Below are 14406 nucleotides of genomic sequence, written 5' to 3' on the forward strand. Positions count from 1 at the left end.
CAGCCTTTAAATTTTACATTGAGTAATGATGCACAAATTACAAAACTCCAATTTTTTTTCTTATTGCCTCACCATGCAGTAACTAAGATGAAAACATCATCTCTAAGACACTCTACAACAGTGGCTCTCAAACTTTTTTTTTTACTGGTGACCCCTTTCACATAGCAAACCTCTGAGTGAGACAGCCCCCCCCTTATAAATAAAAAACACTTTTTATATATTTAACACCATCATAAATGCTGGAGGCAAAGCAGGGTTTGGAGTGGAGGTTGACAGCTCATAACCCTCCATGTAATAACCTTGCAATCTCCAGTTTGAGAACCCTTGTTCTACAAGAACACAGAGCTAAAGAGTTCTCAAACATGCCAAGCCCTGTGTACTCTTGGTAAAACAGCCTAATACCATAGTATAAATTAGGGACTGAACCTGCAACCCCTTAAGCATGCAGAAGTCCCACTTGAGTGGATGGAAGATTTGTGTGTGTTATCTGCAAGATCAGGTATTTAAAGAGACAGCTGCTTCCCATCTTAAGGTAATCTTAAATTCCCTATCATGTAAACAGTGAAAATGTACAGCAACAACCCAAAACATTTTAGAATAAGTTGTGATCTATTTACCATTTGATACATTTCTGCAACTCCCATTTCCAGTAACACTTAACTATTTTCTTTCCATTTTTGTAATACTTCTTTTAAGGATAAAAAATTCACATCTATTGTCATGCTTGAATTGTCCTTTTCCTCACTGGATAAATATGATTTTACCTATGGTTCTGATGGAACTGAAATTAAGGCTCTTTTTATTTATTCCCGTATTAGTACCATAGATCATGTTTGCATTGCTCTGCAATGAGCTGCTGCTGCTTCTCATCTTTAACATGAACGGGATGTAGGGCACATAGCAAGGTGAGAACAGACACCTTAGGGTTACTGCAAAACAGCTGTTTAAAAGACATTTACATCTAAGTAACATTTTTTCATAAAAAAAGAAACATACTTTGCCTATTGGAAGATGTCTTATGGCTTGCAGGGGCTTCTATATTTTTAGGAATTTTTCTGTATCATGAAGAATTTATACCAGCATTAATTTTCTTTTTCCTTGTTTATTTACCATCATCTCTCATTAATAAAAAGCTTCTTAAGTATGGCTGTGTCTAAGAATTATTTGTATAGTACAGACAATTATTAGAATTCTGTAATGGAAAGTTTAATTTTGTTTGTACTGGGAACGTGAAGCATTTTCTGGTTTCGGAAAGCACCAGAACCATTTAGGCCTGTGAGTTGCTTTTGTCAAATTCGAAGTATTTTGGGAGATGAAAGCCTATTATCACAAAGCAGTCCTTATTAAACATCAGTGCTGTGACATTACCCTGACTCTGAGTTCAGAAACAGGTGTGCTATCTGCACCACAAGTATTTAACAGACAATATTTCCCCAACTTTTATTTCTTGAAGGAAACTGTGTATTAAATAATTTGATTCTACATGTCCATTACTAAATTCCCCCAACATACACACACACACACACACACACACACACTTTACAAAAGTATTTTTCATTAAACAACTAGTAGTTACACTGGAAATGGTTTGTTACTTGCTCCTTGATTATTCTTAATTATTTGGCACACCTTTACTGCTCAAAGGAGAGGTTATTTCCTTGCTGAGAAGATGAAATTGTCAACAAAGCAGCTAGACGATGTGATATGAATTCCAACAGAAAATGCATCCATCCTGAGGAACTCTCACTAACAAATTCTCACAATCTTCCATATATATCCAGCTGTGATCATGGGGTTCCCATCAATAAATAAAAGGTCAGTGCAACAATAAGAAGCAAACAGAATGGAGAAGAAAAGGTTTGATAGGCAGCTGATGGCATAAAAATGTCTTCATACTTGTAAATACTGACAACACGCTCTGATACAGGCGGTGAGTCTATGTCATGCCGAGTTATAGAACCTTTAACAGACAAAGGATAGAAAAAGAAATGAGCATAGCATGTGAATTAAACCACTTCTGATTTCTCTTTCTTTTCTGCTAGATAACCTCACCTCCTCTTATTGCTAGTTACTATACGAAAAGAAGGATTTTCATAAGTTTAAAATGGTGTTTCTAGCCAAATAGGAAATCTTCACAAAAACACAGCATTACATCAACAGTTAACCTAGTGCCAGAAGGTAAAACTCTGAATAAATCATACGAAACCTGAACTTTGAACAATATCCTTCAGAAGAATCAGGAACTGGTAATTTTTGAAGCATCTACAATCAATTTTAGCTTTTGGGAGTAGAGATAATCAAAAAAAGTAGGTAAGGAATTTTTATATGATGTGACACTGCCCCCTTAATTTACATATATACACACACTGCTATTGTAAACAGAAATCTGAACATCTTTTGCAAACTATTTTAATTCCTTTTATAATGATGGAATAGATTGAAGAACGCAGTTGTGGCCACATTCCATGAACTTACCCTGAATTGCTGGACCCCAAGCAAACAAATAGTACCAGCTCAAGTGAAGATCTACAATAGTTTCATCTCTGGGAACATACACAGGACGTTTAAATCGACAAGTCACACGGTTGTTTTCAAAAATCCCTTCTTCATCTCTAGCTGGATTTCGCTGGATCTCTTTAGCCCACTGACCAACATTATAAAAGTGCTGTATTCGGACCCTTCCATTATCATCATGAACACAAGCCATAACGTCATCTCCGCCCTACATGGTAAGAAAGAAATGAGTCAGAGTTCTTTTACTTTTAGAAAGAAAACTCAACAACATGCAATAATTTTTTTCATATCCATAAAAATATTCACATTACTTAATTTTCACTATGAAAGCTGACCATAATAAAAGCTCTAGTTCCCCCTCTCATTGTACAAATCGCTGGATACTTCCTCCTGCAGATTGTGCAGCAAAAAGTCAATGGTAATATTTACTTTTTCTATCTGTTTATGGGTATGCAAGCCACATTGATTTTCCCCAAGACGTATACTAAATCCTAGTAGGATGGCAACTCCCTGACATAATTTAAGTAACAAGAAAGAAAAAGTAACTTTTTTATTGTTCATATTAGGCAAACTTCCCAGATATTGTACCACAACAAAAACAGAGGAAGAACAGAACTTTTGGGGTGCAAAGTTCATTACATTAAATGTTATATAATCTAATCAACAGCAGGAAACAAATCTAAAATATCTGAAGGGATAATTGCATAACTGCACAGAATCCACTTTAATTCAATAGTTTTTTTGTAATTCCTTCCCTTATTATGCATCACCTAAGTGCAAAGTAGGAATTCAGTTAAATGGCAAATTTGCTTCTGCACATATTGTAGGCAGTGACAAGAAACACAATCTAAGAAACAAACAAGTGGATGAAAAAAAAAAGTGTTATGACAATTACCTGTGCAGGCTATTCACAGAAGTACTGTATTCCTAAAACAATTATTCAAAAACACTGTTGATGCAGAAAAGACACTGAACCATTCAGGGCACAATATTACTTCCAAAAGTATAGCCCTCCAGAAGCATTAGTATCAGGAATAAATCTTCAAGTTTTGTAGGTTGTTGGCAAGTAAAGACTGGGTTACTATCAGTGTTGTAGATGTTAGTACTGGCTAACAACATACCCCACAGCCATAGTACTAATGTCATCAATGTGTCACAGTGAAGGAGGGAATAATGTCTGCTGACTTTATCCTTAAGCAAGTCTGTTCTTTTATGCATGATGCAAGAGATTCATAATTGTCTTTGCTCACCTAATCCTGGTATCACAAACTGCTTTTGGGGAACAAAATGGATATGGACAAAGTAAGGGGTGGCACATTAATTTAGCTGCCACTGCTGTGTAGATTCTTATAAAACTGCTGAAAAATGGAAGAATTAGGTAAGACGTGAACTTGAAAAGCTCCAGGTGCTCAGTATTATTGTGGGAGAGGTGGTGACTGCTACAGTCGAGGTTATATAAGGGCTTCCATTCTAACCTCCTGTTTTCAGTCACAGTTTTCAAAAACTTTCAAGGTCTGATTTTTTTTTTTTATAAGTTTGAGCAAAAATTCTTCACCTCTAAGGACAAGGAGAGGTTTTTGTTTTGTTTTTTTAAATAGCATCTTCCACATTAAAAAACCAAACACAAAACCAAGTTAAAATGTTGTTTTGAACTATTCTGTAGTCAAAATTGCAGTGTAGCTCCCTAACACATCAACCCAATCAATTTAAAAAAAACCATGGATTTTTAATTATTTTCCTTGCCTAGTTGTTCTTGCCATATCATCCTCATCTGGAATCTTTCTACTGGTTCTCCTTTACATGCCACATTGAATTTAAACTTCCTAGATCTCTGTTGGTAAGGTTCTGCAGAACTCCACCCTGCCCCACATCTTGGGGTTTTTTTCCTATCAGGTTCCCCCACCCCATAACTCTGCCAGTGATGCCAAATATGATGCCCTATTCAGTTCCTTCTTCTCCACCCATCTCTGTGCATTTTTTCCTACAGTGCCCCCTTTGTATGGAATGACCTCTCAACCTCGGTTCACCATAAACTACTTTCTCCTCATTGAAATCCCTCCTAAATACTGACTTCTTGCATTACGCCTACAAAAAGTTAATTCATAATAGTTATAGGTGAAACAAACAAACAAAGCCCTACTAATTACCCCTACCTCTGGAGTTCTCGGTGAGTCCAACTTCTATGTCTTTTAGATAAATGCTTCAAGACACGGACTGTACTTATTTCTGAGCATAGTACAGTGACAAGCACATTGTTGGCAATGAATAAATAAGGGCCAGAGTCTGACACCTTTGCTCACAAAGGGTGGCAACACATTCCATGAGTGGTCCCATCCACTTCAACTGGACAAATAGTGGAGTAAAGTACTATTCAGCATGAACAAGTGTATCCAAATATGGTTCTGAGTCAACAAATAAAAATAATAAAATCTGAACCTAAAGTTAATAGAAAAGGAGTACAAAATCTTAACGAGAGAGCGCACAAAAATGGAATGAGCATTATGCTATTCAAGACAAAGAAAGAGCTGCACAGGACAATGAAGAAATAATCCATCAAAGAATCAAGATTATTTTCTTCCCTGGACTGTGTCTGGCTGCTCAGGCCAGAAACTGGGACTGGATTCCACTAAGGCAGAATTTTGTTGATGAGGAATGAGTGCTGCAGCCCTGTTGCCACAAAGCTCAAAGTCATTTACAACAAGCTCTACATATTCTAGGACACTCGTTTGGCAGGGAAATTACTGGGAAAAATAGATGAAATTAACAGATACAATAAGCAATAAAGACTGAAATGACAAATGGCATTGTAGCCTGATTAAGTGATGTACAGCATCTCATACATAGCAGGTTTAAAACCCAAAGCATTCACTTTAAAATTATGATTGTGCAGGGGTGCCATCTACTGGATATATGATAAGGCTGCATGTTACCACTGTTAACCTGATATAGACTAGGGGCAGATTTTTAAAGGTGCAGACAGGTCCTGCCTGGGAGAGTTAAGTGCCTATGTACTTTTGAAAATCCCACTAAGTGCCTATCTGGATCTTGAGGCGCTTAAATACCTTTAAAAATGTGTCCCTACAACTATTTCTTAAGACTCCATGACACATACTGGAGGCAGACTGATTAATATCTTTTATTTCCAACATAATACCGTATACATGGGTAGGATGGTAATGCATCTCCCCTCACATTTTCTTTGTGCTCCTCATTTTGGGCCTGATCCAAAGTCAGTGGCTAATATCAGTGGGAGTCTTTCTCTGGCTTCAGTGGGCTCTGATTAAGGACCATTGAACACTCTCTCATTTTCCAGTGTATAGAGTCCACAAGCAACTTTATAATTACACTTGCCCTCTGACTTGGGATGTATTACCTAAACACTATTTTCAGTTGCAGATGGGGGATATGTTTCAATATGCAATCAATTATAGGTAGCATTATAAACTGTGTTCTGAGCTTAAATACGTTAATGAGAATCGCTATTTGTATAACAGAATTATATTCCTCAATTCTTGCCTTCCTCTTAAAACCCCAATAAAAGCAATGCTCTGAAATATAAAAATCACAGAAACAAGTATAAATATGAGGCAACCCTGTTTAAAAACTTTTTTAAAAAGCAAAAGAACAAATTGAAATAGGCTTGCTTTATATAGCATATATATTTAAATTAGCAATAATAATTTTCTCTCTAAATTCACCTGGCTTTTCTGGAAATGTGGGGTGTTGGTGGAGGAAAGAGGCAGTGGGCATCTCCTTGAGAGTTTAATGGTTAAGTCCAGATTTATACAGTGGGAAAATAATTGACTTATTTAAGAAAACTTTACCCTTCACTAATTTCTGATGTATACTTTGCTCCATTAAACACTGGTACAGAAGACTTAGAAGACAAACCTGTTATTCTTGAATGTTTTTTTAGAATTAAATGGTGCAAAGTCATTAACAGTCTTGCATTCAACAGCAGAAGCCAATGGTCACTGTAGTCCTTCATTCTGAAGGGAGGTGGGGCAGTCCAGTGGCTAGGGAACTTGACCAGGCATCAGCAGGCCTGGGTTCCATTTCCTGATCCGCTGTCTGATTTTCATTTCCTCTCTTTACAGCTCTGCTTCCCAATCTGTAAAACTGGGGTAAATAATACTCACCCCTCCTTTGTAAAGTGCCGTGCGAACTAGAGATGAAAAGCACTATGCAAGCATTGAAGTGTATCTTTCTCTACATCTGCCACATATTTTTCCAATCCAATATAAACTGTGCCTATTCTAATACATAAAAGCTTGTATACTTGTTAACATGAAACATTAAATGTTGTTGGTCTTACCATTTTCTTGTCTGAAGAAAATCCTACTGCCACCCAGCCATCAGTGTCAGCACTCAACTCGAACTCGACATCGGCTCCTATTCTACGATAACTGAGAAAGTAGTCACAAGTCTCGGCATTACATCCAGGTTTACCATACCTGAATGAAATAGGAAAACAGAAAATGTACCTTTTTCTACCATTCAGAATATGAACAGCTTTTTTTGTTATAGCTTACCTGTGTTTCTACATCAAAAACTTAAAGACGGCATGATTTGTTGTTAATGGTGGTTATCGCATAAATAAAATGTTCAGATATTGGTAGAACATATCATTTCTATACTATATTGTATTTTATATACAATACTATAAATTACAGTGTTAACAATAATTATCCCTTTATGGTAAGCCAGGGTAATGTTGGCTCATTATGGTGAACACTTATTCAGAGATGCAGTCCATTGATCTCATTGGGACTATTCACGTAAATGCTTATCAAGTGTTGAACAACATAATCCCTCATCATGTTGAATATCTGCAGACAACAAACATTTAGTAAAATGAATGTGGGACATTTACTAGTATCCCTAGTGAAGTCAAGTAACGTTTATAAACTGAAAGATGTCTACATTTTTATTCTACACCAACCTAAAGCATCCCTTGGTTTTTCCACAATCATCCACTCTAATTTTTGCAAATGGATCCACAGGAGGAGCGGTAGGGAAAGGGTAACCTGTATAATCAGAATAAACCACCATTAAATAATGAATGCAGAGAAATACATCCAAATATTGCCATTGTTATTATTTATCTATATTAGAATAGTATCTAAGAGGCCCCAACCAAGATTAGACCTTCATTGTGCTAAGCACTGTACATAAATTTAGTAAGAGAGAGAGTCCCTGCCCTGAAGAGCTCGCAATCTAACTAGACAAAACATGCAAAGAGTAGATAAGAGGAAGTATTATTGGGCTGGATTATCTTGTTTGCTAAATGCATTTTGAGGGATGAGGGTGTAGTGGAGCCAGAGGCTCTGCTGGCAGAAGGTCTTTCCACAAGTCAGTTAGGAATCAGGGATCTGCAATCAGCTCCTTCCTAGTCCCTCGTCCACTGCACTTGAGCTTTGTATCCAGTGGAGAACTGAGTCCATTACTTCCATTTTAAAGATGGGGCACCGAGGCTGTGACACATGGCCAGAAAGGCTTAAGCAGCTCGCAGGCTAAATGACCCAGATTCAACCGTTAGAGCAGGGGTGGCCAACCTGTGGCTCCAGAGCCACATGTGGCTCTTCAGAAGTTAATACATGGCTCCTTGTATAGGCAGCGACTTGGAGGCTGGAGCTATAGGCGCCAACTTCCCAATGTGCCAGAGGGTGCTCATTGCTCAACCCCTGTCTCTGCCACAGGCCCTGCCCCCACTCCATCCCTTTCTGCCCCCTCCCCTGAGCCTGCCGTACCCTCATTCCTCTCTCTTCCCCCCTCCCACCCAGACCCTCCTGCACACCACGAAACAGCTGATCAGGAGGTGTGGGGAGAGAGCAGGAGGTGCTGATCGGCGGGGCTGCTAGCAGGCGGGAGGCGCTGAGAGAGTGGTGGGGGGGCTGCTGACTTATTACCTTAGGGCCTGTGCCAGTCCTCAAATCCTCCAAGCAGGCTAATAATGTCACTCATGCTACCCAGAACACGCCCCCCCCAAACTCCGCCACACATCTGCCTAAGACTCTGGGAGGGAGCCTGGATGGGGGAGGAGGTCTGGGGTAGGGGACTGTTGTGCAGGCTCTGAGAAGGAGTTTGAGTGCAGAAGGGGTGAGAGGTTGGGCTCTGGGAGGGAGTTTGGGTGGGAAGGGGGTCTGGGGTGCAGGCTCTGTGATGGAGTTTGGGTGCTGTGTGCAGGCTCTGGGCTGGGGTAGGGGTGCAGGAGGAGGGGGTGGGGTTGCAGGCTCTGGGAGGAAGGGGGGAGGGGTGCAGTCTCTGGGAGGCAGTCAGGGGGTACAACGCTTACCTGGGGCTCCAAGACGGTGCGGGCCGGGGTCCTCTGCATGCTGCTGCCCCCAGGCACCACCCCCGCAACTTCCCATTGGCAGCAGGGGGCAGCATGCGGAGGGCCCACCCCACCACGGGGCCGTAGGGAGAGGCCAGCAGACACATGGAGAGAGCAGGCAGAAGCTGCGCAGCTCCACTGCGCTGCCGGTGGTGGCTCTGCGCCACTGTAAATTGCCCGGGGGACACGTGGGGGTGAGCACCTGGAGGTGGCAGGCGAGACCAAGTGAGAGACCTGGCCCGAAAATTGCTGGAGCCCCGTGGGCCACATTGGGGAAGTTCTCAGGCCACAGATGGCCCACGGGCTGGAAATTTTTGAACCCTGATTTAGATGAAATGTGAGTGTGATAATGTCATTGTCAATGTGTCTCTTTAAAGTCTGTGATGAACTGCTAAATGGATAAATTACCTTACGTTAATCTGTGTAGTTAATCATCAGTAATGTTTGGGAAACAGAAGGTTACATCAAATGCCTATTGTTCATCCAAGAACTCTGTGTTGCCCAGGAACTGTATAAAGTATTCTTGGGATCTGATCGAGCTTTATTTTGAGGGAAGTTTGAGTCATAAGACTGAGATTTCCAGTCGCATCTGGATCACCCGGGGTATGAAACATTGGACTGAAATTATGGACTAATTCTAAGAATTCTTTGCAATTAGAAAGCTCACCATCTCTACTATGAAAATGATCTCAGAACGGTACTCATAAGAATTGGCTGTAAGCGTATATTTGGATAAGATCTGGAATATTCATTAACTTGGGAGGTAATGTGTCCAATCCTTTGGGATTGGTAGAACTTTCATATTTGACTTGGCTGTCTGGGGGGGAACCCAAAGGCTGGATTGCTATGTTTTGGCTTCCGTGTAACCAATAAGGTTATTCTAGAAGCTGAAGAATCTAAATATTGGAATATCCACCAGCTTTGGGGATTGTCTACCCCATTCTTTGCAGTTAGCCCTGATTTAAGCAATTTCAGTGTGCCCCTCCCACCCCCTGCCCCAGGGACCCTGGTCACAGAGGACTGGATTTTCAAAAGTATCTGAAGACACCTAACTCCTATGAGCTTTCAATGGGCATTAATCACCTAACTCTCTTAGGCACTTTTAAAAATCCCACTAAGGGCTAGTCTACACTTACCAGCCGGGTCGATGCGGTGAGTTCGACTTCTCGGAGTTCGAACTATCGCGTCTAATCTGGACGCGATAGTTCGAACTCCGGAAGCGCCGCGGTCGACTCCGGTACTCCACCACTGCAAAAGGCGGTGGCGGAGTCGACCTTGGAGCCGCGGACTTCGATTCCGCGGCGTCTGGACGGGTGAGTAGTTCGAACTAGGGTACTTCGAATTCAGCTACGCTATTCACGTAGCTGAACTTGCGTACCCTAGTTCGACCCCCGCCCTTAGTGTAGACCTGCCCTAAGAGAGAATAAGTGATTTCCTGTGTGACCTTAGGCAGTCTGTGGCAGAACTACACAGTGAGCCCAGGTTTCCTGAGTCTCTGTCCATACATGAATGTTAAAAGTATAGCGCTGTTAAACCAATATAGTTTCAGTTCACCAACCCAGATATGTACAGGGCCTTTTTGATTAATTCTGCATTAAGAATTAAAATGAATTTTATATTAAATCAAAAGGTAAAAGACGGTTTAAAGATAAAATACACTACATAAATCTGAAAACAAAACAACCAGATAATGAAAAAGTCAGGGCTCCAAAACGAATGTTCACTTGTCCACTTGGCACCAGTACACTTTGTGGAATGAGGCTGAGTGAACATTGTTTTTGAAACCTTACATTTTGAATTTCCTGATCTTTCTGGGTTCAGGTTTTTGTTGGTATTTGAATTTGATATTCTTTTCCTCAACTGACATAAAAAGAAAGAACTAGCTGTGGTACTAAGAAGTTTTGCAGCTGCATTTTCACTTCCTCAGGAGTTTTAAGCTGCACCACTCAAGAGAAACACACCCCTATTTATAATACTACTGGAGCTGTAAACTATTGCACCACTCAATAGTGCTGCAGGCAGCAATGTAACTAAAAGCTTTTACTTTACGCAAGCAAAGGAAAGTTTTCACTGCCTAAAACCTAGTTATTTAACTCCTTCCCTTCCTCTACATTTTCAAGCAGCTATACGACGTTCAGCCACACATTAAGTTTGAAGCTTTAAAGTTCAGCCCCATTTATTTTAAAATGTATAAAATATGCTCAATACATATCTAGGCACATATATATTTGACATAACACATGGCTTTTTAAAAGTTAAAAAATAATCAGAGACTTCTTCACCCCTTATGAAATTATACACCAGCACAGCCACTCCCCTCCCTGCTCAGGCAAAAGCCTGAGAAAACAAGATAGGCCTTTCACTGTGGCCCAAAGATCAGCTATTCATATTCTACCCAACCAGCAAGAGATGAATTCCTAAACTGACAGTCCTGCAATAGAATGTCCTTCCCCAACCTCCATGGGTTTAAACCTTAGGGATTGTCAATAGCTCCTGGAAGAGGAAGCCCTCCGGGCAAAACAGGCAATTGCCCCAAATCACCTATTGGGATTTCTCAGAGAGGAAAGAAAGAACTATTCAAGTGCAACACTGTCTAAAATAGCTATAGTCTGCAAAAAGGTCAGCGAAAATCTTGTCACAAATGAATGGAGGGCTTCTGACTGATCTAATAATCAGTGAGAATACTTTCCATTGCTAAGAGATCAGTGTGACTAGTACAGCTTTCATACCAAATCCAGGCCTAACGCCAGACTGAAAGAATGGGATGAGAGAAATGAGAAGTGTCTGCGGTTTCCAAATTGTCTTGCCACAATTTCTATCAATAATTTTTCCCCCAAAGGTAAAATTAGGAACAGGCAATTACTGGTAAGATTGCTATGGTAAGATGATGGCTTCTTAAACAAAACCCTAACAACAGTTCATGTGAGGGATGCTGGCAAGCAACCCTCCTTTAAGGAGTCACTAGCAGTATCAACGGATAATGGATGTAATACCTTTCTTGGCTAGTAAAATTAAGTAAAGGCTCCAACTCAAAGGCTGTAGCTAGAAATTCTGTGACTGAAACTGTCCAGGACTGTGCCAGAGAAGATGATGTATTTATCCCCTCCAGAAATGGTTTTGCAACCACAAAAGCAGCCATTTTTTTATTTAAATCACATCAATCTTGTCAGCACAGCAACTAGAAAGCTTCTCATGGTGAGAAAGAACTGACTCTTGTATCTGAGTGGAGGCAACCAGGCATGATCAACCCATCAAACTCCTGGAGATGCTCTAACAAATGGATTTCACAGATAGGGAAAAATCTTTCTTCACCATCATCATCATTTAAAACAATATTGCAATCAATGTGACTGTGTGATTTTTGTCAAGAACATTAGTCTCTATCCTATATGCTTCATCTGTCACAGGTCATCTTTATACCAAGGTAACCTGTGAAAAGAGAATGCTTGGCTGTCATAGCATAGATGGTTGAGGACAGAAGATGGACTGTGCCTCAGAACCATCGATAAAATGGGCAGATATTCTGCTAAGAGAAATGTGAAACCTAACTAGGTCTTCCAATCTCTGCATGAGATCCAGTGCAACAGGTCTCCTGCCCAATGGGAGTACATGTGAGCCCTGATTTCAAACTGCAAGTGGTGGTAATAGAGACTTGGCACATTTAGCCTGAAAGGCTGTGTATCCAAGAGGATAACACTTGAGCGTGCTCTAGGAGAGACAAGGTTGTATTCCCTGCAAAAGAGCAGAGCGCAGCATTAGGCATCCCTGTGACCCCAGCACTGTTGCAGTGCCCGATTCCAAGTTCTTGCTCCAAAGCCTGGGGACACCAGTAATGGTTACTGTAAACAGAGACGCGAGGCAGAGCTCTCAGCACCCCAGCCAAAAGGAAGGGCAGCTAGGAGGGATGCCCAAGCCAGGGAGAGGAGGGGGAGATATGCTCATTTTGCCCACCCTCTTTCCCATGATGAAGAGCATTTGATTGTCAATAGAAAATATGTCTGACACCCAAAACACAGCTTCGACCCACAGCAGGGCAGATTTCTCTCTCCCTCTTCCTTTCCCACGAGCCTCAATCTACTGCAACCCTTGCACCAGGCCTCCGACACTCCCCCTTCGGCACCCGCCCCCAACTGAGCCTGCGGTGGGAGCCAGGGGCCCTGCAGAACTGGAGCCGCCGGGCTGGCTCCAAAGGTGCCCCAGAAAGTGCCACCCCACAGCAGCAGGTCGGAGGCCCCCGCCCGACCACAGCAGGGAACCAGCGCCGCCGGGTTACTAGCCAACGTGCTGAAACGACGCGGCTCCACGGGGCCAGGCGGCTCCACGGCACAGACCGCATCGCACAGAGACAGCTGGGCGACGGGGGCGCAGACCCGGCCAGGAGCGGGGCGAGAAGGGAGCAGCCCATCCCCCCACCATGGACCCTCCACTGGCCTTGGTGCAGCTTCCCGCTCCCGATGCCTCCAGCTCCCTCCATTCCCCCTCTCCCCCAGTGTCCCAATGCATTCTCCTCCCCCGCGCACCCAGAGCCATTCTCCCGCTCCCGTCGGTGCATGCTGCATTCCCCACCCCCCGTGTCCCAATGCACCCAGCTCCAGTCTCCCTCCCCACCCCCACCGTCCCAGTGCATTTCAGCTCCACTCCCCCCCCCCATTCCTGCATGTTTCATCCTCCCCCGTGCATCCAGCTCCTTCTCTCCCTCGCCTCGGGTGCATGCTCCATCCCCGCGCCCGTGTCCCAGTGCATTTAGCTCCATTATTCCCCTCCCTCCTGTATATGCTTCACCCCTCCTCCCCCCGTGCATCCAGCTCCATTCGGTGCATGCTCTCCCCCCCTCCCCACTCCCCGGTGCATTTCAGCTCCACTCTCCCCTTCATTCCTGCATGTTTTACACCCCCGCCCCCCAGTGCATCGAGCTCCTCTCCCTCCCCTCGCTGCATGCTTCATCGCCCAGCTCTCTATCCCCCCGGGGGCCCGGAGCATCTCACGGGGCCGGGGTTGCAGCTTCCTCCTGCCCCAGCAGGAGGCTTCCCATCCGCGCCCCCGGCCTCCTCACCCTCCTCGGAGGTAGCGCAGGTCGTAGAACTCGCTGGCGAAGGTGCCGTACGAGGAGTCGTGGTGCTGCCGCTGCGGCTCGTCCCCGGCCCCACGTTCCCCGTCCCCGCGGCCCCCGCCCCGCGCCCCGCCGCTCTCGTCTGCCGGGCTGGCGGTGGAGGCTGCGGGGCCGGCGAGCAGCAGCAGCCAAGCGCCCCAGCGCAGCGGAGACATGGCGGCCCCGCAGCCGGGAGAGGCGCAGAGCGAGGCGTGCAGCAGCGCCCTCCTCCGCCTCCGGCTGCTCGCGGCGTCCTGCGAGGGGAGGGGCAGCGGGCTCCTAGGGGCCCTGCGCCCCAGCTGGAATGGGGGCTCCCAGGCCTCCCTCCCCAGTGACCCGTGCAGAGAGCCCCATGGCAGCGAGTGGTTGATGAGCAAGGAGGGCTGAGCTCAAGCGCCCCCCAATGTAGGGGCCAATCCGGAAATCTGAGACGAGGGGCCCGACCCCACCGGCTTCCAAGGGGGCAGGA

At 43.8% G+C, this 14406-nt stretch overlaps 1 protein-coding gene across 1 annotated transcript; it reads right to left on the reverse strand.

Moving 5' to 3' along the window:
* Positions 1–467: 467 nt before the first annotated feature.
* LOC120397278 (DOMON domain-containing protein FRRS1L-like) lies at positions 468–14113 on the reverse strand. The gene is made up of 6 exons (XM_039522977.1): positions 13902–14113; positions 12501–12580; positions 7457–7541; positions 6830–6968; positions 2476–2722; positions 468–1960 (listed from the first exon to the last, which is right to left on the reverse strand). The coding sequence occupies exons 1-6, from the start codon at positions 14111–14113 to the stop codon at positions 1788–1790; spliced, it is 936 nt and encodes a 311-aa protein (XP_039378911.1). The 3' UTR covers positions 468–1787.
* Positions 14114–14406: the final 293 nt, after the last annotated feature.

This window comes from Mauremys reevesii, linkage group 2 (assembly GCF_016161935.1).
Source record: "Mauremys reevesii isolate NIE-2019 linkage group 2, ASM1616193v1, whole genome shotgun sequence".
Classification (NCBI taxonomy): Eukaryota; Metazoa; Chordata; order Testudines; family Geoemydidae; genus Mauremys; species Mauremys reevesii.